Here is a 24,572-nt window from a genome sequence, read left to right as displayed (position 1 = left end):
TCCTGTCATTATTTTTCATCTTTCTCGGACGGATTGCGACTGTAAAGACAAATTCCTTTTTGTGTTTTAGATACTTGGTCAATGAATCTGATTCCTCTCTCTTGCCTCTCCCCCCTCCGCAGTGCAAGTGTCAACAGGTTAAAGATTAGAGTTGCCCTAACAGGCTGAGGTTCCACTGCGAGAACAAACACACAGTGGCCATTAAACAGCCCACATGCCAGGCTCTATTAACCAAGATCAGGGTGGGGTGACTGTTTCAATTCCTACAGGATGGGGAGGTGGCCTATCAATCTGCTTATGCAGATCACATCGCTGCCTGCTGCAACACCATTTCAATAATAATTAGCTGACGTGGCCTGCGGGGATATTTACGTTTTTGTAAGACGGCTCTTCTCTGTGCGGCGGGCTGGAGTTGGAGAGCGGCAGGCTGGCGGGCGACGAGGCGGGCAAGCTGGGGGACTCCTGTCGGATGGGGTCCGCGGAGGAAGGGGAGGTGCTGGGGTTGCTCAGGAACAGGTTCGTTTGTGGGGTCCGGCAGGAGAAGCCCGCCTCTTCGTCTTCCTGCTTGGAGGACTCCACGTCCACTTCTCCGTCCTCCTCGCTTTCCCCTCCCTCCGCTTCTCCTTCGCCGCCGCTTTCGCTGCCGTAACTGCAGCTGCTGCCGGGCGAGAGCCTCGGGTGGCCTCCGCCGCCGCCCACGACCCCCAAATCTTCGGCCCCGCCTCCCCCGTTGCTGTGGAGCTTAGCGATGCTTTCCGCGTCCTTGACGACCGGGCGGAAGGCCGAGCCGTAGCTGGGTTTTCGGGTTTGGAGCGTGGGGTTGTCTAAGAGTTTGAGCCAGCTCTCCGAAGGTCGAAGGTCAGGGGTCACCGCCGTGCAGTCGGGGTCAAACAGGCCAGATCGAGATGTGGCGCTCCCGTTGTTAGGGGTCACGTTTGCGCTGACCCCGCTCCCGTTGGCCGCCTCCGAGGAGTCCGACAGATCCAGGAAGGCCTGCCTGAGGGAGGGATTGTCAGCCAATGAGGAGAGGCCGGGTTGAGGTTGCAGATACGTGGGCACGGGGATCCCACCCGCTGCTCTCGGGGGCCAAAACATGCAGAAGGGAGGATAAAAAGTGTCTTTTCGTCCGGGCCACAAAAGACCGGACAGTCCCGTCCCTTTGGATGGAACGTCACCGTCCTCTTTTTTCTGCTGGCAGAGGCCGAACGCCGGGAACGGGTACGGTGACGGGAAAATGGACGTGGGCGGGAACTTTTGGAGCATGCCGAAGCCTTTGCTGGGGACGGGGATGACGGGGTAACTACGCGGCGTCTTACGTGGCGACAAAGCGCCTCCTTCCAGGTCGTCGTCATCGTCGAAGTGCGCCCGTTTCTGAGCGCCCAGCTCGCCCGCCATCATGTGAGGCACCACCGAGCCGACGGTCTTCAAGGGGCCCATGGAGTGGCAGTGCCCCGACGAGGGCAGCGCCCGCTTGCGACTCCCTCCGTTGAACATGGCCTTCACATCTTCCCAAGCGTAAATTAACTCGTCAGCCGGACGCTTGTCGCTAAGTTTGAGGTGGCGCCGCCAGGAGTTGAAGTTGGCGGCGTCGGGCTGCGTGTACTTGGCGTCCGGCGTGCGATGGGAGTGGAAGATGAACTTATTCGGGGAGAAGTACATGTTGCAGAAGGAGCACTTGATGCACTTGGCCCGGGAGCTGTTGTAGCGGGCGGGGATGAAGTTGCCGCGGCAACCCCAGGCGCACTCGTGCGTCACGTCGAAGGCGAAGTTGTCGGGCAGCTTGGGCGGCATGTTCTCCCCCAGGAAGGACTTGCACAGACGCTCGGCCTCGCGCTTGGTGATCATGCCGCAGCGGCGCGACGAGATGGGCATGGCGCCGGCGCGGCGGAGGATTTCCAGCTGGACGGGCGTGCACTGGACGCAGGTGATGCCCAGCGCCACGCGGCGGTTGTGGATCTCGTTGTAGCTGTAGTTTTTCAGCAGCGTGTTGGAAATCTGAGCCAAGCAAAGTCTCTCGTTGTTGTCGATGACCAGCGACACGATGGGGACGCCGTACAGGATGACCTGGCCCACCTGATTGGGCTTGAGGGGCGAGGAGGAAGACGAGGGCGACGGCGAAGATAAGGAAGACGAGGAGTGGAGGTGGTTGGGCCGGGGAGGAGTCAGGGCTTCTGGCGGGTATGGGCCTGTTGAGCTTGTCATGATGATGTCATTGGGGTTGGAAAGATGAGACTTGTCCATGATGCTGCAACAAACCTGCAGATGGAGAATGAAAGAAAAGAAAAAAAAGACCAAAGAAGTTTTGATGTTGTAGAAATAAAGACACTCATAGACCAGATTGTGTAAAAATTGAAATTTTTCTTTATATAATTGTATTATAGATTACATTATAGATATTAGATTAAATAAGAAATGTAAGCTGTTTTATGTCTAACTAGGTTAGAAGGTTGAAGTCAGAAAAGTTAAATTATTTCAAGTTATAATTCTATTCCCCCATACACAAAAAGCTTCTTTCCATGTTATTTATAACAAAGTCCAACCAACCACTCTAACATTAAATAACATGAAATAAATTGAGATCATAAAAATCATTAAATGTTTTACTTATTATTATTATTATTATTATCATACTAAAATGCAAAGCAAAACTCATGAAAATGTTTTGTTATATGCTAAATGTCAAAATGTGACACACATACTGTTACGCATAATTTTCTAATTTCATTTTCAGATATACTTTAATAAATCAGTCATGAAATTGTTTTCAAAGACAATTTTTAATGACACATTTGAACTAAATTTGCAGTTTGTATTCCTGCAACCTCCTTTTGATTGAATGTGTCTGCATCATTTTTAGATTTAGAAGCATTTAAGGCCATTTTACTTTTCAAGGGCTTAAAGTTAATGGCAAGACATAATTATTTATTACATTAATTGCTACACAATACTCATGTAATATTTTAACTCTTCAAAAATTATTATTTTTTTAATATGAAATAATAAAACGCAGCAAAGGTATTTTCCCTGGGGTATGTTAATATTTCACATCTTATTATTTTGTTTTTAATAATTCACGTATGATAGGCCTGCATTTTGAATAAAACGTCAAGATAGAATACAAACGATAACAGCTTTTTTTTTTAACAGAATATTTAATCTGTTAATTAGTTAAACATCACCAAGAATGTGTACTCATATTATATCATATCATATAAAAGTTTTACTACGTATTTTTGCAATTTTGCGGTATCAACGGCAATTTATGAACCACTGTAAACATCAATGGAAATTCTTTACAATTGATTTTATTTAAGAACAATGTGAAATCAAATTTGAAGTGTATAATTTTGTCTGAAAAGCCACGCATACTTTTTTTTTAACGAGATTACTCAACAAGAATACGAAAATAATTTATCTTTATAAATGCAACAAAAAAAATAGATTATAAGTGCAAAGGAGAAATACTGTTTTTTTTCTTCATGTGTATAGAGTCAACTCGTAATTGTCGCGCGCTTACCTCCAACAGCCGAGTCCTCCAAAATGTTAGTTAAAAAAAAAATATCCGTCTTACTTGAAAAATGACTTTATCCTACATAGCATGAAAAACTCATTTTATTTAACGAGAGAATAAATAACCACAATTTATTGGCAGCCGCGTTATAGATTTGATTCTTGTTCTTTTTTTTTTTTAAACCGGGTCTAACTAACTACAGTGAAGCAGCTCGTCAGATGTGACTAAACCGCGGACGCACGCGCCGCTTTTATTCGCCTTTCAGAGGTGCCACGCGCCGACTTAATCCGTCTCTCTCTCTCTCTCACCCTCCCTCACTCCTTCTCAAGCTCTCTCTCTCTCTTTCTGTCTCGCTCGCTCCTGTTTGATTGGCGTGCGGTTCGAGCTCAGCCCACCACGCGGGACACGTGCACGCGCCACACTCACACCAACGCGTTCTGCTCCCGCAAGTGACGTCAAATTTATACGGAAATATAAAAACAAAACAATTCAAGAAACGGATACCACCGCCGCCAACGTGTTAATGTGTATTACGGTCTTATTTTTAAAGAGTTATGTGTAATTTCAGTGGCCTATATATGACACTGATTAGGGCCGCGTTCCATTTAGTTTGAACAGGTTGCTCAGTTTGATTAAGGAACTTCAGGTATAACTGAAAAAAACGGGGAATGATATTTACTTAAAAAAAATCTAGTAAATTTGAAAAAAGCTAGTAAAGTTTTTTTCACATCAGAAATTCTAATTAAACTAGAATTTCTGAGTGCAACCTTTCTAAACTTTTTCAAGTACTCCCCATTTTTTCAGTGTACAGGAAAGGAGATTTGTTGATATTTGTACATTTTTGTTTTTTGTTTTTATTGTTTGTGCTTTATTTTAATAGATAAAAAAAATGGTGGGCTAACTTCAGCACAGGAAGATTCACCATACCAACCTCAATAAACCTGTATTTATTTTTTGAACGTTTTATTTATTTATTTATTTATTTATTTATTTAGCTTGTGTCTATATATGTGTTATACTTTCCAATATTTGAATTAAAATGGAACCTTACAGTTCTGAAGTTAAAGATCCAAGTTTTGTCTCTGGCCATCCTGAGTGGAGTTTCCATGTCCACTGTTTGATTGTCGACTCAAAATTGTCCATTTATCTGGGAGTGCATGTAAATGATTGTTTGTCTATTTGCCGAGTGACTGACGACCAGTGCAGGGTATACCAACCTCTACCCAAAGTGAGCTGGTAGACTCTCTTATAGTATCTGACTAAATAGTTTGGGGTCTATACCACAATTCTCTCAAAAGACTTCCTTTTTTTTTTTTTTTTTTTTTTTTTTTAAGTTACTCCTCTGCTCCACTTGCTTTTTCTTTTAACATGCCGCCCCTGCTGCTCAATTACTCCATCCACTAAAAATACGCAGCCAAATTACAGATGGGAGCAGGCAGACCTAAATATAAAGCCATGTAACCCAGATTGAAGGTTGTCGTCACTCTCTTCATTTTCGTGAGGGAGAAGTGCATGAACATTGTTCAGAATTATTATATTAGGGCAGATTGCTCAGTGGCCATGTTGTGGAAAGAAAAAGTTGGACATTACGTCATTATAAAAAAATAATAATAATTCAATTCCATATCGGGAATCAATTGTTAAGGTGCAAGTTGAGATGGGCCGGTGGCATTTATTTATTTTTTTTGCTGTTCTTGAACGCGCCACACGAGTCCCATCTGCTCCTTTTCAAACCAATTGACCTCGTCACAGCGCGTAGCTTTTGTCTCGTGCGTGATACAAGCGAGGGGGCGGGGCCGCGCGTGGCTGCCAGAAGTGACGTCACGATGAGATTTATAAAACCAAATATTTTATTTTCGTTTTTGATCGCAATATAGTGGAAAGTTTTACCAAGTTTATCTGTCATGAATTAATTGTCTGTAAATAACAATATTATTTGTATTCAAAACTTGAACAAGAATCGCCCGCCTTGAAATCATAGATAATTAAACGCCTCAATGTTCCCAAATGTTCTTAAAAGCAGAGTATGACTAAACCGCGTGAAGCGGGGGAAAGAGCTGATTTCAATACAATGCATCTGGACTACATTACACTGTTTTCATAATGCATTAGGCGTCGCCCCACTGAGAAATTAATCATGCGTTAAAAACACAAAACAAAAAAAAAAACGCTTGGTGATTTCGGAGGGTCAAACCAGTGAAGCGCGCGCGGACACTGAAGCAAGATGGAAACATAATAAATTAAGAGGTACAACACTAAGTGAGCTTGAGACATTTAACATCAGAGCTGTCAATAAATGCAACACGCCCCAGGTGAGTGATTACCATACTAAAATGTACCCCCCCCCCCCCCCCCCCAACGCCCCTTTCTCTAAACACCAAGCCTCTATAGTTCATAATAAAATGATGGGATGAATATATTCCGCTCCGAATTGAGGTATAAAATAATTAAGGCGTGCATTTTTGTATATTAGAGCCAAGAATAAAGCGCTCCATTCATTTAGTGGCGATTAAAAAGCAGATGTAGGCTACAATATGGTCGCTCCAAATGTAATCCTTACTTAATACTGCGCCGTCTCTTACCGATTGCAACTCTTGTGTTCACTAAAGATTTAGTGCGCCATTACAATTAACACACATCTTAAGCAAATTGGAGGACAAATTATAATGGGGATGATTATTCTTATTGCGCCATTTTATTACAGAAAGTGAGGCTTGGAAGCGGATTGTCACCGTGCAGGCAGGTCATCCTCCTCTTTCGCGACTGGATATCCAAATGCGACATTTTAAGGAGGACATTTAAAGTTTGAGCAAAAAGCGCCATGATGCTATTTGATAATAGTCGGTGTTGTTCAGCCTGAAGGAGATGCGCATGCGTGCATGCCTCGGGCATATCAATTAGCACGACAGACTGAAGATGAGCATGCATTTCATTGACAAGCAATGGGGATTATTACATTAATTAATTATTAAAATTATACACATTATTGGGAATAATAATAATAATAATAATAATAATAATTAGACATGTTCGATACCACTTTTTTCAGACCGATACCCAGACCCTCAGGACTCACCGATACCGATACCAACTGCCGATACCAGTAGTACATTTTGACAAATAAAAAAAAAAAAACTAAAATATATTTTTAAACAAATATATTTCCTTTAATTTTGACAAAAAAAAAAAAAACAGCATGCACAGTCACTCTTCAATAGTCTTAACGCTCAAAATAAAACACAAAAATGCTCTTTTTAGTTTAGGATTCACAATTTTGAAGTATTTCCAAACCGGTGAAGTTTTGGTGAAAAACTGCTGCAAGCTAGCGCCAGTTACAGGCAAGGAGGACTCACTTAACGTCTTCCCCCTCTGCCATCGGTCGCTTGTACTCGTCTGCGTCACGAGTACTCGAGTACTAGAAAAAAGGCTGGTATCGGCCCGATACCGATACCTGGTATCGGCACTCACCCATCCCTAATAATAATAATAATACACAAATGTAATAATTTTCTATTTTTTTCCATATGCACATGTTTCAAAATGTAATCAAGATAATGTGATCATGCAAAAAAAAAAAAAAAAAATCCACTTCAGATAACTAACACGTGTTGGATATGGGAGATAGAGCATTTCAGACATGCTGGGTGATGGTTAGCCTACTTACTCAATAATCCAGAGTTCATAATTAAAGGCTTCCTTTGCTTCTAATGACCCCTGGACACAAGGAAACTTGTGCAAGTTATTCTAAGTGGAATGAGTAATGAGACGTTAACAGTGAATACTGAAGCCAATTAGCTCCTGTGCAGACAGACTGCTGGGCGCTACAGAGCATTTGAAAAGGTAAGCAGAGAGGCTACAAGGTCAGAAGGGGGCAGGGGCGGAGGGGCGAAGGGGTACAGGAAGCATGACCCAAGCTTCTTGGAGCTGTTTATAAAAATCCAGTATCCTGATGTTTCACTTTTTCTGATATATTTTAACGTATGATTTACTTGTAACTGTAGACACTGTTAAGAATGTGATTGAATGAATTCATTAAATCCAGTTTCATGCAATAATAACTAAACCGACACATTTACCACTTCGCCTAACTTACATGTTGATCTACAAAATCAATGTAATAAATAATGCAACCAAGACTAATAACTGGGGCAGTTTGAAGGATGTCAAGGACTACTTTCAAAAAAAAAAAAAAAGTATTATCCGGAGGATCCAAATTTAGTGTCTCCAGAAATGACAACGACTTTAATATATGCAATTTAAACATGTTAGCTAGCGTGTTAACCCATCATTTTAGTTTATTTTCACCACGCCTGTATTTTTGTGCATATTTTTCAGCGCTAAAACACCTCTAAATGCTTAAGTTTATGGTTTGAGAGAAGGGGGAAGTGGACTATTCGGGGCACACCGTATAAGACTATTACCTTTTGTCCAAGAGAATGATTGTGTTCTCCACAGGGTGTCAACGTGACATCCCTTCTACGGGGAGACGATAACTAACTGGATGATCTCACAGTATCACAGCTTAATTTTCTTTACTGGGGAATATTTGAAGGTAATGTAACTTAAATAGGCCATTGTGGAGCAAACGGCGCCATTTTATGTGGGGCATAAAATCAAGGCAACTCACAAGATTGGCACTTAGACCTGAAAAAGACGTTCAAATGAAATACCACAAATGTGGTCCCATAAGGCTTTTACTGTTTTTTCTTGCCGTTTGTGAGTGTGCATAAGCTTTGTTTTCTGACAGGAATTTCATTGTTAATAACTTTGTACTCATATCTGTAATATCTTAAACGATATGAGAACATTTGAAAAGAAGTGCAATCCTGTTTCTATAGCACGGCTAATGTCAGAAAAGTAAGTTGTGAAACACCAATGAATCCCATCTGTTTTAAGAAGCTGGCCAATCTCCAATTTATAAAGAACGGAAATCAACTGAATCTGTCAGTATATTGCAATTAAAAGTACAGGCATTAAGTGGGCTGTCTCTCATTACTCAACTCAACTCTGTATTTACTACAAGTACTTCAAAACAACCACTGTTTTCTTAAGATGGAACCCAGGGGCAGCAGATAAAATGACAACAGCAGAAGCCCCAGAAGTGAACCCTGTGGAACACCATATGTGATCACCTGCAGCCAATGATAGCCAATTAAGCGGCATGTGTCATCATGAATCAGAGAAGTTGGGTGTATGTCTTGACCTACAGGTTAAGAACCGCTTATCTAAAATTAATTCAGAAAGCTCATGTACAATATAGACAAAAATAAAAATGAACACCATTTTCACAAAAGTTATAGTTAGTTTTAATCAGTTTTATAGACATAATATGTACCGTATTTTCCGCACTATAAGGCGCACCTAAAAGCCTTCAATTTTTTCAAAAGCTGACCATGCGCCTTATAATCCAGTGCGCCTTATATATGGATCAATATTGAGCCGCAACAGGTCTCGCTGTCAAGACGCTATCGGTGACCCTGCACGATCGGTGACGCGCATGCGCAGAAATCTCGCCATCTTGGATCGCTAATACTAATACTTTATCTCAGAGAAAATAATAAAACAGCTGTTTATTCATTTTGGGAGTGAATGAAGTTGTCAGAAAGCTGGTTTGTAAATTATGAATAAAGTTTGACTCTGACTGTTTTGTTGACAATCCCTTTAGCGCAGCACCATCTAATGGATGCATAACGTAACCCCAGCCTCTACTGTAGCGCCTTATATATGAAATAAGTTTTAAAATATGTCATTCATTGAAGGTGTGCATTATAATGCGGTGCGCCTGAAAGTGCGGAAAATACGGGAGTTTTAGTTAGCTTTTGTTTGTTTTGTTTTTTTAAAAAAACGTTTTCATTTTCAGAGACTTTGTGCAGAGCTACTGTATATTCGGGGAGGTTATTGTATCTACCTCCATGTCTTCAACCCAACGGGTTTGGGCATTTCCAACCGTCTTACCAGCACAGCTCAGGTCAGCCACCTCAATGATTGACATGGAAGATGGCTCACTCGGACTCAATGGACGTGGTAAAAGTTCTGTCCTGGATGATCAACCACCATCGAGGCCAATCTGTTGTTTATATAATGACGAAATTCGATTTAATACACATACAGTACAAGTAAGTCGAGATTTCCTAGAAGAGTTGAGGTAGCATTTTCGACATAAACACAATTGTATAAGCTTATCGCGCATGTCCAAGCTTCTGGAAGACATTATTCGATCACATGACCTCTGAGGCATCCCCGTGCGGTTAAAATGCGAGTAAGTGTCTGCACATTATACAAGATCCATGATGCGTTTATGCGTCTCGCCTTGTGCTCGTCCATGTTTTGGCCTCGTCTGTCCATCTGCCCGAGTAAACAAGAGCTATGTTAATGTGAACGTTAAGGGGTCTATTAGCGTGGCAGACAGGAAACGGAACAACCAAAAGCTTTCTCTATCCGTTTATTATTGATGAGGCCAGGAGGTTAATTTACTGCTTAATCACCAGGTGGCATGGCGAGTGATGGAAGGGCCAAATAAAAGCTGAAAGCGGGAAGACAGAAGACGTCCACGAGAATGAAACTGTCAGAGGGAGAGAGTCGTTATTGACCAGCACAACGATGATTCCAATCACTGCGTGGATGTAATTGTTGCTGTTAGTTAGAATACGAGATCAGCTGACTGGCATTGGAGGAAGTCCTGTATGAGCTTACTCTCACACAAATATAGGATGACTTGGTAAAAACTGTGCTATTAATAGCATAAATTAAAACACAATCCGCAGTAAATTTACTTTGTGTGTGTAGAGACTTGCTTATTTTCAAAGATGGGAAGTAACTAAGTATGTTACTGTACTTGGGTAGTTACTTGAGTCAATACTTTGTACTTTAACAAGTTTTTAATTTTCTTTAATTTCTTTTCATTTTAACACATCCAATAAAAAAAAAAAAAAGTGCCACTAGATGACAGAGTTTACAGAGTTCATATAGCTCCACACTCTCTACAGAGTTCAATTAACACTTAGTTAAATATTTAAGACTGGGAAAGAGTCCATTTTTAACTCACTAAGTAAAGTCAAATTAACAGTACAGGAGTAGACAATCAACTATTCTCAGTTTTCCTAGTGTTAAATTTGATACTAGGTGATCAACAATGTGGGAAAAAAAAATGCCTGCCCTGGGCACCATTTAACTCTGAAAATGTCAAAATTACACTTTGGGAGTTAAAATCAACTCCCAAAAATTTAATCCTGGAATTTTGCTGTGTAAGGTTGATGATGCATCTTACTTTAGAAACACTATTATGCCCTGCACTTATTGTAATTCTATAATTGTAAGTCTGTGGACTGTTGTACAGTAAAACAATGTTTGTTTATTTATTTATTTATTTATTTATTTTACTACACAAAGATCTTGCAATATTAAATTGAAAAAAGAAAAGTGATACTAAAACTGCATTACAATTAAGCACTTTAAAAAAAAAACCTAAAACTTATAAAACTAATTCAAATTAAATTCAAAACAAAATAACTATAATGAAAATTCCAAAGCTATTATACTGGTTCACATTAGTGAGTGACAACAGTGTGACAAGCCCTGCAACCAGATATGCTTTAATTGTGTAATCCTGAATGTAATCCCATCAAACATACTGCATAGCAGCACCAGACTCTACCAGATTAGACTATGAGCAGTTAATCTTCATTTATTGTTTGTTTTGTCTTGCGAAAGACACAAACACGTGAATTCCAGGACAAATCAGGTTGTTTACACAAAATGACCTGCAAGATTTTGATTTTTGATGACTCTAGTATAGCACATACAAAAATAATGCTCTCTCAAGATAAAAGAATCAATTAATGTCCCAGTATTGAAACAAATATTTAAAGTGACCTCACACAACAAGACAGTGTTCCAGGAAGCACTGCCTCACGCATTTCAATAACGATCCGCCTGCGCTTTAACTTTTCAATTATTTGATTTGTAATTATTTGATATTCAAGTTAAATGCTTCATGCAGTTTGCTTTAGGGCTGCGAATTTGAAATTAGCGCGTCTGCTTTTCAAAGAAGGGCCATCGGGCAAAACAGTGAACAACAGAATTAAAAGCTAATAATTATTGTTGCAGAAAAATAATTATTGCTCAGCCAAATAGCCGCTCTGGTGTTTTGTATTTAAAAATAACAATTCATATGAGCTGTGTTTGGGTGTGCGGTTCATATGGACACACACAAATGTATTCGTATACTGCAGTCTTTTTTTTTTCCCTTCCTATTTGTGTCGTTTCCACATGGATTGTTGTTGCTGTGCTAAAAGCTCACATTAAGACTGCTCATCAAAACAGATCTTATCATCACTTTCATTGTTATGATGATTCTCGCTGATCTCTCACTGATCTGGTCACTCATAAATACCCCTATATAGCAGTGGAAGTGAAGGATTAAAAGCAGGGCTGAAAGAGGCGTGACACTGATCTGACAACGCTAATGTTTACAGATATGTGAGCCCTTGTTTTTAAAATGTTTTTATGAACACGCGCATGGCGCATGCTCACTGACGGGCCTCAAGTGCAAACACAAACAAGATGTTTTTCTTGAGATTTTTCTGGTGGATTATTATCCTTTTAACACCAGTATAATCTATTTTTAAATGCCAGATGTTATGCTTAGACAAAAGAGGGGAAAAAACAGATTTCATAAGCTACTATATCTGCATGTTCATTAATATGCATTGATATTTATAATGAATGTCTTTAATTAACAAAAAAAGCTCGAGTAACTGATGAGTAACTTCTGATTTTTCATTTCATTCTTTTTAATTAGAGCATGAACGTCAAATAGACAAAAATATCAAAATGAAATGTGTGGGGATGCTCGATTATGAAGAAAATATTAATTATGATTAATGTGGTAATAATTCGATTAGGTTGATCTTTTTTTTTTTTTGGTACGAAACAAGAAAATGTTGAAACGTAAAAAATATTAAGAGAAATAAAATTCTTTTGAAACATAATTAGATTAGTTACTTTTGGACCACACATAATTTATTAAATTAGTTATTTTGAAATTAAAAAAGGTGCTAATGTATCAATTTAAACAACTCAAAATTAGTATTAATACTTATTTTCTTTTTTTTTTTCAAAACGATTATGCTGATTTTGCAATTGTGGAGTTTAATAATTGAAATTGTAATTGAATTTTTATTAATTGCACAGACCTAGGAATGTGCAAAATTGCCAAATTATATCACTTTAACTAAGATAGTTATAAATTAAATATTTAAAAACAAGAATTAAGAAAAGAAAAGAATAATTAATCTTAATTTCTTGGCTTACGCCCCTGAAAAATCACAATAGGCTCATCATGCAGTGATTATTTATGTCACGAAATGGGGGTGTTGGAGGCAGGACCCAAATGCAGGGGGCAACAAAAAACAGGGCAAGGCAGGGATGCAGGTAAAAAAAAGGGGATTTAATTAACAAAAACTATAAACAAGGTACTATGAAAAAATTAACAAGATCAAAAACAAACACAAGGCATGGCAAGGAAAACAGGGACATGAACATGAACAGGCACAACAGATACTACAAGCACAATGACTCCACAAGAACCGAACGAAAAACAGGTGACTAAATACACACAGGCTAATGACAATGACTAGACACAGCTGGGCAAGACACAAGTGGCAAGGGAAGCTGATTGGTGGATACACTGGGAAGGGAAGACACACTCAGGTGGACGTGGTTAGACATAACGGGACAAGGGAAGAAACAAGGAACACATGACAAACGACCAAAAACACCAAAAGACAACAAAAACCCACTCCCACCAAACCAAAACATGACAATTTAGAAAAACGGAACAAGTCAACTTGGCATAAATTACTTTGAAAACGTTGCTTCTCTTTGCAGATCTTGACCGGAACTTGGTCATGTGACTCACCTACTATTGCTAGTTGTGGTGGTTAGGTTGGATTGGTGAAACCTTGTCGTGTGACTTCAATAGCACAATTAGTAATAGCTAAAAAAAAATTTGCAAGCAGAATATATTGCAGTTCAATTTAATGTAACTGCATAAAAGTACCTTTTTTCCTCCACAAAAATACTTAAGTAAACCAAAAATGTTTCATTTAACCGACTCTTGACAAGAAAGAAAGGTTGCCAATTCCAAACTCAAAACAGTGTAACACAGAATTGTAATCCAGTTGGCCTGATTTGTCCCTGCATCCTCCATTTGACTCCTAAAACACACGTTCTTTCACAGCTTTCCCCATAAAACATAGACTTAAAAAAATTCATATCTGGCAGCATAAATATGTTTGTGTCTTCTTTATCAAATCCCTGCAGGGTTACACCCACGAGGGCTCGGCTTGCTAAGAATCACAGAGTGTAAAATGGACAGATGGGCCTATTTGGGATTCTTTAAGGGCACGAGGACAGTTTGGGTGGCGCCACTTTGCTTAATGATGACAACTACGCTCACTTGTACTTATTTCGATCTCACTTAGCTTTCAAATGGACCCTCTCAGCAGGAGCAACATGTTGATTTTTATGAGGGGGGTACATATGTGGGTTATTAAAATAGTGCCCAGATGTTGCAGGACAAATCCCGGATGATTGGCCATGAGTTTTAATATCGACAGTTTTAATGGAAAGCATTCGAGACAATGAAGGTAGAAGAATGTTGGGCACAGGTTAGGAGAGGATACCGTCATTTTCTTGTGTCATTTGTGGCATGTTTTAAATAAGACATTTGGAACACTGCCATTAGGAAAATTGTCATGATAGCGCCTCAAATGTTTCTTGCTCGACTGTGATAGATTTAAGCCGCAACAACACTGTTGTGGGTTTTGAGTCATTTGCTGTGACTGAAATAAAAGCAGTACATACAGGCAAAAGTGCATGTAAAGTCATGTTGTGCGATTTAAAATGTTATTTTTCCAGGGGCAGTTTAAAGATGATCCTCTGAATGTCTGATCTCTTAATGAATGTTAGATTTCGAGCTCTCACTTCCTCTCTCTGATCCCCAACTGCTGGTTAAGTTGGATTTGGAATGTGCTCACAAATATCTGCTGTCCGCCCCATGCAGATTGACGAATAAAGTGGTGATGCTTTCATTATAAAAAAATGTAAAAAAAAAAAAAAAAAAGCACAGGAAAGTCATCACACATCAGTCAATATAGATTGGACTTTGTGTGTCTCTTCTTTGTTTGTGTGGAGACACAACATGTTATACCAAATGAAGAAATAGGTCTAAAAACATTGCATTTACATTATATATGTTGATATAGGTCAGGTGAGCATCACTTAGCAGCTGTAGGAAGTGATTTAAAGACCCGCTACATATTTACCAAGGATAGTCTCTATCCTAAGACCGCCTGGTATTTATAGTGTTGATTTAACCTATAGCGTGACATCTGTGTATATCATTGAACATAATCCAGAGTTATTACAAAATCAGATGCAACTTTCCATGCAAACACTTTAAAAGAGTCTGATGATAATTAGCATTTTATGCAAAATCATTGATCAGATGTAATCTCTTAATTTTCCCGATTGAACAATGACATCATTGACCGGCTCCACTAAATAAGACATCACATGTTGCATTTAATGTTTGTCAGCATTTTTTGAAGATTTGTTTCCCCCCCATGCGTTTCAGTTGAGGTCAATTATACTGTTTTAACTATTTGTGGGCTGGGAAAGCCCTTATCCCTTGCAAATGGCAGTAAATATAAAAGTTTTTTAAATATATATTTGCTCCATCTTCTGATCAAATCAGTGATCGTTTTTTTCTAACTCATTAATCGCTGATTGGCTGAAAAATCCTGATCGTGGAAAGCGTCATTTTTAGACACTAAATAAATGCACAGTATTATACACATAAAATAAATAAATAAATAAATAAATATTTCCATGATACAGGTGCATTTGAATGAATTAGAATGTTGTGGAATGACATTTTAAAAATAAATGGATACATATATATTTTTTTAGGAATTTAGTTTACAGATAGTAAAAGAATACATATAACAAAATTAAAAAAACAATCAAAACTATTGTGTTGTAATTAGGGACAGTTGGGTCAAGTCGAGTCATGATGAATCACAATTCTTTGAACCCAAGCAAACTTCAGGACCATGGACAGTGACTCAGACAATAAGTCATAACATAACCTGGGAAATTCGACACTTCATAATTCCAACACATCGTGAGTTACAATACAGGTCAGACTTTTTCAATACTTTGGCTTAAATAGGTCGATGATCCAATAAAGACCTCACAGCAAGATTAGCAAAGAATGTCATTATCATTCCCTTTTAGTTTTTTTTTTCTTTTCTTCCTGTACAACAAGAAAACTGTGGAACTTTGGTTTGTCGCCCTTCTTTGCTTCCAACTGTGTCACCGGGCGTTCCTTTCTAAGCCCTTGGAGAAGCATTTCCTGAAGTGGATTGCATGCCCGTATTCCCCACCCTCCTCCACTATCGTGTCATCGCGTGTCCTGCGGGATCAGCGAAATGATTAAGGAAGACAATTTCAAATACCTTTCAAGAGTCTCCCTGATGACATCGCAAAGTAGGTGGGCATGGAGAAGGTGGAAGATGGCAAGGGGTGCGCCCAAGTTGGATGCTGGAGACAAAAATGAAGGCAAGGTTAGTTCGCCTGAAATCTGGATCCATTTTTTACTTTAATTTATGGACAGCATGTGGAGAAAAGTGACTCTGAATGGTATATTTATGTGTCGATCAACAACAAAAACACATTTTTGAGGTCCTATTGTAAAACAACCCATTTTCAATAAAGGTTACAGGGCTATATGCAGACATGTTCATGACATGACATACATATCGGGTTCCCCTTATTGTTGCACGTGTGAATACATATCTGAGAGTGTGTGCGTGCGTGCATGGGTGTATGTAAAGGAGAGATAATGAGATCTTGCTCAGCCGAGGCCTGGTCCTGATCCCCAGAAGCCCCGGACTCATTTCACCGGCAAAAGAACTGAATCGAGAGAAGATGAGGCAGAACACCTCGAGCACAAAAGCGAACGCCGTCTTCATTGGTCCGCTACCGGCTTTGTTCTTTTAAGTTGGAGCGTGTGCTGTACGTAATGGTCACAAGAGTCGTACTGTATTTTTGCCCTCACTATCACTTTACTCCTACTCTCAGCAGTTTTGTTATTAATGTCTTTTAGGAAACACACTTCTCCGAGCTCCTCGTTTAAATCACATAGGACAGAAGAGGCACTTTAAACTTGTTTGCATGGCTAGTCAAGAGGGGGGATTGTGTCAGGATTTGGGACAGGCTCAAGTTGATCCTCAGTCAGCTGACAAAATGCCGCTTTGGAAAGCAAATTGTTGTATCAAGTTAAATGTGATTGGTAGACTACTTTAGGGTGAGCCATTTAACCATCTGGATCCAGACTTGGCTTGTGAACTACAATAAAGCACATGAAACGCTACGGTGTGTATATGCGTGTCATGGTTTGGGTTGGGTTTTGGTTTGTTTTTTGCTTTTGTCGGAGTTCTGCTTTTGAGTGGGTTTTGTTTGAGTTTGTCATCATGTTCCTTTAAGTTTCTTTTATGATCTGTTATGTTCTGCTTTCCTTGTGTGTCTCCCATTGTCTCGTCAATCATTGTCCTGCCCACCTGTGTTTGCCTGACTTCCTCGTGTGTCAACCTATCAGAACCCTCTGCCACGTGTCTTGCCCAGCTGTGTCTCGTGTTAATTAGTGTGTATTTAGTCTCTTGTTTCCCCTCTTTCTGTGTCGATTCATTGTCGTTTTCCTCCTGTCATGCTGCCGCTTCTGTTCCATGCCTTGTCTGGTTTTACTCTGTTGGACTTTATTATTATTATTATTATTTTTTTATTTCTTTGTTCATAGATCATTTTTGCCTCCTCGTTTTTATTTGTTAAACATTTTTTGACCGAATTCTTTGCCTCCTCGCCCTACTTGACTGTATTTGTGTCTACCACCACACCCTTTGACGTGGCAACGTGCTTCTCCACTGTGCAATAAAACAGACCAGTTTGTTATTATAATTCAATCAATAGTGCTACATTTCCGTTTTAATACAAAACATTGACAGTAATGTGGTTGAAATCTGCGCAGATGTTAGACCTTATATTGGTATTTTCACAGGCATGCGTAAGTCAGCATGGCATATTTTAAAAATGGAATTCGTGCTGTTCTGGGCTTTTTGGTAATCTGAAAAAAAATATTTTAAGTTTCTTTTGAAGGATGTTATTAAGTTTCAGGAATAAAAATATAGTTGATTCGGTCAAGTTGATAAAACTATTTTGCCTAAGGCAAGTCCAAGTCAAATTCCATGAAATCTGAGTCAAATCAGTGACAAAAAAAAAAAAAAAAAAAAAGGGTCTAATCCATACTCGATTACTACAGCCCTGCTTGCCGAAGTCAAAGTCAAGTCGAGTCATGCTCAAGTCATGTACTTAAACTGGGGAGTCGAATCTCATGCGAGTCAAATCATTTGAATCCAGTCCCTCACCTCTGGAGTCAAGGGAAAAATACGAGTCAAACCTTGCCACACATCAGCCCTTTGTCCACTCTAATTGTTGATGAAACCTGGAAATCAGCCTAGATTCAAAAGTGAGTCAGCTAACTTGTAATTTAGTGAGAACCAGGCTTGTCTTGCGTATTGTAGTCTGGCATGTTCGGGTAGTATGCAAGCATGAAGCAGAATGTGGCAAATTATTTGTATGTTGTCAAAATATTGCTGCATCAGTTTTCCAAGGATCTTTCCAGGCTGTTTTCCCTCACCTCCCCCTCCCTCCCCGAATGCCCGTCAGCTAGCTTTGCCACACGAGTTAGCCCGAGCTATCACTGCTTCCTTTTCTTTTTGGCATTGTTCAAACTAAATGGAAACACGGTAATTAGCTTGTTACAATTAAAGCGAGACGAGCGGATGAATTGTAATCACCCGCAATGGAGTTCCTGCTTTCTCCCCTGCAGCCTCCAACAGGCCAGCTGAGCTATCCTCATTTGCATAATTAAAATATACAAATGATAATGGATTTTGTAGTCAATGTCCAGAGGCTGCCGAGGCAGGGATGGATGGATGGGAGGAAATATGAAATCACAATAACAAATACGTCGACCTGGCCCAGAGGAGGGGAGGATGAAGGGAAAGAGATAGGAGGAGCGCAAGATGGTGTGACTTGGAAGGGTGGAAGGAGAGAAAGAAGGATATAAAGATAAAGGAGAAAAGACAACGGCGACAGAATAAAGGTGCGACCAATTACATTAGTAAACAGCACGGCCTGGTCCTGACCTGTGCTGCCCTCCCCCTGGGGAAGTCTTCCGCCTGATTACATGAAATTGGGATAGAATTAAACATGTAAGAATTGTCCTAAGACAAACCAAAATGAAATTAGATCCTGCCTTTTTTTTTTTTTTACCTTGGAGCGCCACAGAGCCGCGCAATGGGGAGGGAAGTAGACATGGAGGGAATTTTGCAATTAAGCCAGGGACAATGTCGGTGAAATTAGGCCTTGGAGCTGACTTCATAGTCTCTCTGCATTTCTCTCCACCCCCACAACCTCACCATCCGGCACACCTCACTTCCCATGCTTCTCTTTTGCTGCTGTCAGAAAGTTTGGAGGCAAACAGCTGTGGCTTCTCGATATTAATGTAGCAACTGGCTTTATACACTAAGACGATAGACAATGAAAACTGGCCCTGAGCATTGGGCTTGGCCCCAAAATGACAAGTGAGCCGACACGCTTCTTTGGAGTGTTTTCCTCTTTCCTTCTTGTCATTGTTTGCTCTTGTTTTTCAATTACGGCCAGACATATAGTTGACGTTTGGTCTAAGCACAATAACCTCTTGGCTTATACGAATAAATAACCCACTGTAGTTCTTACTATTATCTTACTTTGATACAGATTTACATCTTATTAACCAATGTGCTAGTGCACTGAAACACACACAATATGGACACTCTTGTGCAGTGGTGTTCATACTACGGTCCGGGTGCCATTGACAGTCCGTCGTCCATTTTTTAGCGGCCCTCATGCATTATACAAAAGGACTTACTCAGCTCTTCAATTAAGATATTTCAGTTTCAGAAACACAAATGTTTTCCTCTACTTTCTGTCATCTGTGTCAAGCAACCCCTTTCGCTCCCGGCTGTTTTACTGGATTTTCGACTGATTTTGCAAAGCGCACAGAATATTGTGTTCCGTTGCTATAAAACCATGGAAGCTACCAAAAGAAAGATTAGAGTCTCTTCTTCCATCAGGAAAAAAAAAAAAAAAAGTACGTTTGTATTTGTTTCTGTTTTGCAGCAATTAGCATTAGAGTATAGCTAAGTTTCATTATTATTCACAAATCTGAAGAAAAGAGCTTGTTGTAACATGGCCTTGGTTGATCTCTTATACTCTGCTGCCACCTGCTGGCTGTTTTTTTGTAATAACTACCATTGCTTTAACGACCACTTCAGGTCAGAGGCTGCATCAAAGCCGTCTTTATGCTCTAGTATAAAAAAACAACAACAACGTTTTTGAGACCATGGCAATGTTTAAAATAGAACGTTTTTATACGTCTTTGGGAGCAAATGAGTTAACTAAGATCCTAGTAAACACTCCTTTAACATTTCTCATCTTAGTAGCAACTACTCTTGCTTTGGTTTTGAATGTAGAGATCTTCTCAAGGAGGACATGCAAACTCCACACTGGCGGGATGGAGCCAAGATTTGTACCCAGAATCTCTCAAGTTGTAAAAGTGAGGCAGTTGTGCTAAGCATCATACCACCAAGCTGTCCTTTGTGTCAGATAATCTCCGAAAACAAAACATACGAAAGCAAAACCTTAAAAATGCAAGCCCACTGTTTTGGCTTCATTACTTACATTTTGTGATTCTGCAATTAGGTGCATATTCCTCACTTATTACTTACGTTTATGCATTTATGAAATATAACTTCTCCGCGCTTGTATCGCCTCCCTGCTCGGGTCCTCCCTGTCTGGGCATCTGCGTAAGTGAAAGCAATAACAGTGGCAGAGCTGTAAGTAAATAATGAGGAGTAATCAAAGTTAATGGAACCCAATGGGAGCTTCAGCTTGTGCGTGTAGCAATAATCTCATTTAGAGAGAGGCAGATTTAGTGGATAATTGGGGCCTAAGTACTGGCTGATTCCCCAGCTAGCTAACTAACTAAGCGAGCTGCCGATTCCTGTTTGGTTTGTCACAAACGGAGCACAAACAAACAAGACGCATATTGTCTTTTGACTTGGCTTGTCTCCTGCTCATAATTACATTATTTTCTCCAGGTACTTGGGCATACTCTCAAATTTTAAAAAGTGTTGAGGACTTTGTTGTCTATAGGTGTGAATGTAAATGCTTGTTTGTTTATATGAGCCCTGCTTTTGGCTGGGCAACCAGTCCAACGTGACAAAGTCAGCTGGCCTGGGATAGGCGCCAGCTCACCCACCAGGGTAAGGACTACAAGTGGTATAGAAAGATCCAAATATATGAGTAAAATGTTAAAATCATACTTTCATTTTGAAAAACTAAATCATCTGGACATGAAACTCCTCAAAAATACTTCTTCTTCTTCTTATTATTATTATTATGATTACTACATTTTACTCACGTAAATGTATCCTTAAAGTCGTTTAAGTGACCTTACTCTCTTCCATCTGCGTCCCAGTCATTGTTCCATTTTATTTTGCCGCTGTCTCACCTCGTCTCATCAGGTATCCGTTTGTCTCTGACCTGGAGACAGTGACACATATCCATGCATTCTATATGTGCGTAATGGAGTTAATGGAGGATGCTGCCAGTGTCACCATTGGGGGTCCACTCCCGGCGTGTTGACCCGGGTGTGTTGCGTTGCACGCGTGTGTTTGCAGCGCAATGTTTCTATGTGCAGCAGTCCCTGAATGTGAGTTGTCCAGATGTCGTTAAGGAACTCTATTGTGTGTTGCCTTCGTTTTGGCTGAAGCGTTGAGGCTTTAACCCTCAATTTCAGAAAGACACAAATCATTTACACTACTTTTCGACCGTTAGTCTTTCTAATTATGTGCTCACATGTCACACATTTGTCACTGACAAGACTTTCAGATGGAGTTTGCCTAAGAGATGTAAGATAAGCATTTTAATTCTGGAAATAAATACATCAAATACTAATTTTCAACCCCTTATGAAGTGTGCATAAAGGAACTTTTATTTTTTTATTATTTCTTTTTGCGGCTAAGCTCATAGTAAAAATAATCATCAAAAACCAAGTCATTTCACAGGGTATATTTAAAAGTGCAAATTTCTAAGCCTCCTCAGCCATGTTTAATATTTTTAAGTGTGGTTATGCTACTGTGATTATAAGTACCCAAGTTCTGTGTGGCTACACTGTGTGCATTAGATGGTATTGGTTTATGCATGTGTATGGCTGCAAAGGACAAAGTCAGTGTGTTAAAGATGTATTTAATCTAAAGATATTAGGCCGGGGTTATATTTACTTATCCGGTGCTTTGTATTAAAAAGTACAATTACAGAAAGTAGTCATGCACTTTGAAAATGACCTTTGGGAGGACAGGGAAAGGTTGGGATTAGGACAATAATAATAATTTGAAATAATTGTAATTCTTATGCCTATGCTAGGAAAAAAAAAAGTGTACTTGTGCTTATGAGCATCTAAGTCAGCCATTACATTAATGAGAAGGATGGGACGCTTAGACGTTATTTACAGAAGGCATAAAAGAGGATTAACTCAACTCAACTGTCAATCTCATTTGCTCTCATATATATTCTTACCCTCAAATCATTTTGTTTAAAATGATTAATCTTGTGCTACATTAAACTACTTTTTTGTACGAACAACATGCTGTATTGACTAAGTATTGAATTATTCTGCAGCACGGATTAAAAAATGGACTCAATTTTTAATAGTACTATAACATAAAAGAAACGTAACACGTGAAAACCCAAACACTGAACAGTAATTCAGCTAAAACTGGGATCTGTGGTCTGTGCACAATCCTTCTAGGATTTTCTAACACATTCAGTTCTATTTCTGCAACTATTATGTGACACTGTCCAGGCACCTCAGGTCAAAGCTTTCAACAGTGTGATAAGTGAGCTCCGTTCTAACTGTACAGATGCACTGAGTCCGAGAGTAAATCGACCTCTGAGTCTGAGCGCTAACTAGAGCGACTAGTCATCCTGTCAGCCGTGCTGATTGGCTCATTTAAATACCGCTCAGGTGTAATTGGCTGGCAAATTAAACTGTCATTTATTGGACAGGCAATGTGGGAAGGAAATCATAGGGGGAGTGACAGGACAAAATGACCGTTTTGTCCCCATGGGAAACATAGGAAGAATGAAAGAAGGGGAACGAACTTCGCACACACGAACACGCACTTCAGTCTGAGACCACTCATGCCGGATGAGACGCTGTTGCGGAATGTCACATGGAGCATCAGACATATATATACACCTTGACTGTAAACCATCATAAATACATTACAAATCAATAATGTAATGTCAGATCACAAACTAATATGAAAGGTATGAAGACAGTAAAAGTGGTTGTGTCTACCCTCAGAGGTTGTGGTTTTAATCCCAGTTTAATATCAAAGACAATAAAAGTGTGACCTGTTACCTCCCTGCTTGACACTCAGGCTTAGTTTGCTAAATGTAAATGAACGTATACATTTTAAGAAAATAGTTCGAGCTAGTACAGCTTGGAAAAAAGTCGATATTACTTGTTTTTTGTCTAAAAATACTATTTTCAAGACCATTGTGGTTGATAAGGGCCCAATATTAGTTTTCTATTTTTCAAGATCTTGCAGGTAAATTTAAGTACATTTTTCTTGTTCTGTTGGCAGGTAATTTTGCTTATTTCAAGTATTAATTTTCTTATTTTACTATTAGTTTTTTTCTAGGAATTTCAACTTAAAATATACAAATTTTCCACCGAAAATGTACAAAACAAAAGTCCAAAAATGTTGACTTTTGTTTTTAGGTCTGTTCAACCTTCAATGTTTCACTTTATTTAAGCAACATCCATCAATCTATTTTCTATAGCACTTCTCATCATTAATGTCTCTCCATACAAGCTTACTTTGGGACTGGGCACCAATAAATTGCATTGCATGTATTTAAGGAACATTTGCTGGTACCTAAGCTACATCCATCCATCCATTTTCTTGACCGCTTATTCCTCACAAGGGTCGCGGGGGCTGCTGGCGCCTATCTCAGCTGGCTCTGGGCAGTAGGCGGGGGACACCCTGGACTGGTTGCCAACCAATCCTAAGCTACATCTTTTCTTATTTCTAAGAAAGTGTGAGTTGTCCATTTTGAGATGGTCAGTAGGGAGCTGCATTAACCAGCTGTGTAATTGCTGCTCATTTGTGATCTTGCTGTGGAAATGAGCACTTCACTGCATGAAACCAATTTAGGATGACACTAATTTGTTTATCTCGCCAACCAAAAACGGAGACCACGGTTTCCATATGGTTTCCATATTTAGAACGCCAGCTTTACAGTACGTCTATGTATATTTTGCAAGTAATTTTATTTCGGACACTAAATAAACAATGGGTGTCTATTCGCTCTTTTTTTTTGTCCACCCAATGTTTTGACACAGCTCGGTTATAAAACTGATGGATGGACGCTGACCAGACCTTCCAGGTGAACCCTGACCTCCCACTGTGCGTGCGCGCGTGTGACATAGGCCCATCTGTGTGAGCTGTTAAGAGCCTCTTTCACTTTGCCCTTTTATTCTGACCCACGTCCTCTACGGTCAACACTGAGAGCCCTCAGGCCTTGGGGAGTGTGTCTCCTTTTCTTTGTGAGCGCGTGTTTATGAGCGTCGGCACATGTCGGGGTGAGTCCTTAGGAGAGCACAGACACATGCACGTCGCAATTTTTCATGATCTCATCAATGCATCAATGGATTGTGAATATAGTAGTAACGATGGCTGCGTGGCCCCTGGCCACTACTTACTGAATCAGATATGTGAAATCCGATCTAGCTCTAATTTTAAATCCATTTGTAATGCAATATAGCCACATGCTTGATGTGAAGGTCAGGACCAGAAGTTGGGTCAGTGAAAGATCTTAATTGTTT

General features: G+C 39.8%; 1 protein-coding gene across 15 annotated transcripts in view; it reads right to left on the bottom strand.

Moving 5' to 3' along the window:
- skor2 (SKI family transcriptional corepressor 2) overlaps positions 1-24,572 on the bottom strand; it is a 91,018-nt gene that overhangs the window by 8,859 nt on the left and 57,587 nt on the right. For 4 of the 15 annotated variants that reach the window (XM_077497693.1, XM_077497692.1, XM_077497696.1 and 1 more), the window contains 4 exons: positions 20,404-20,477; positions 16,033-16,117; positions 9,420-9,578; positions 373-2,256 (listed from right to left, as the gene is read on the bottom strand). In XM_077497693.1, the coding sequence (XP_077353819.1) occupies positions 373-2,256; positions 9,420-9,503 (1,968 nt within the window). In that variant the 5' untranslated portion in view covers positions 9,504-9,578; positions 16,033-16,117; positions 20,404-20,477. Of the gene's footprint in view, positions 1-372; positions 2,257-3,517; positions 3,680-9,419; positions 9,579-16,032; positions 16,118-20,403; positions 20,478-21,098; positions 21,137-24,572 lie in introns of those variants that run through there. The other 11 variants (XM_077497691.1, XM_077497690.1, XM_077497694.1 and 8 more) reach the window with 6 other exon arrangements.

The sequence above is a fragment of the Festucalex cinctus genome, chromosome 15 (assembly GCF_051991245.1).
Source record: "Festucalex cinctus isolate MCC-2025b chromosome 15, RoL_Fcin_1.0, whole genome shotgun sequence".
NCBI lineage: Eukaryota > Metazoa > Chordata > Actinopteri > Syngnathiformes > Syngnathidae > Festucalex > Festucalex cinctus.
The sequence above is the reverse complement of the archived record's forward strand: the minus strand, read 5'-3'. Positions and strand labels throughout refer to the sequence as shown.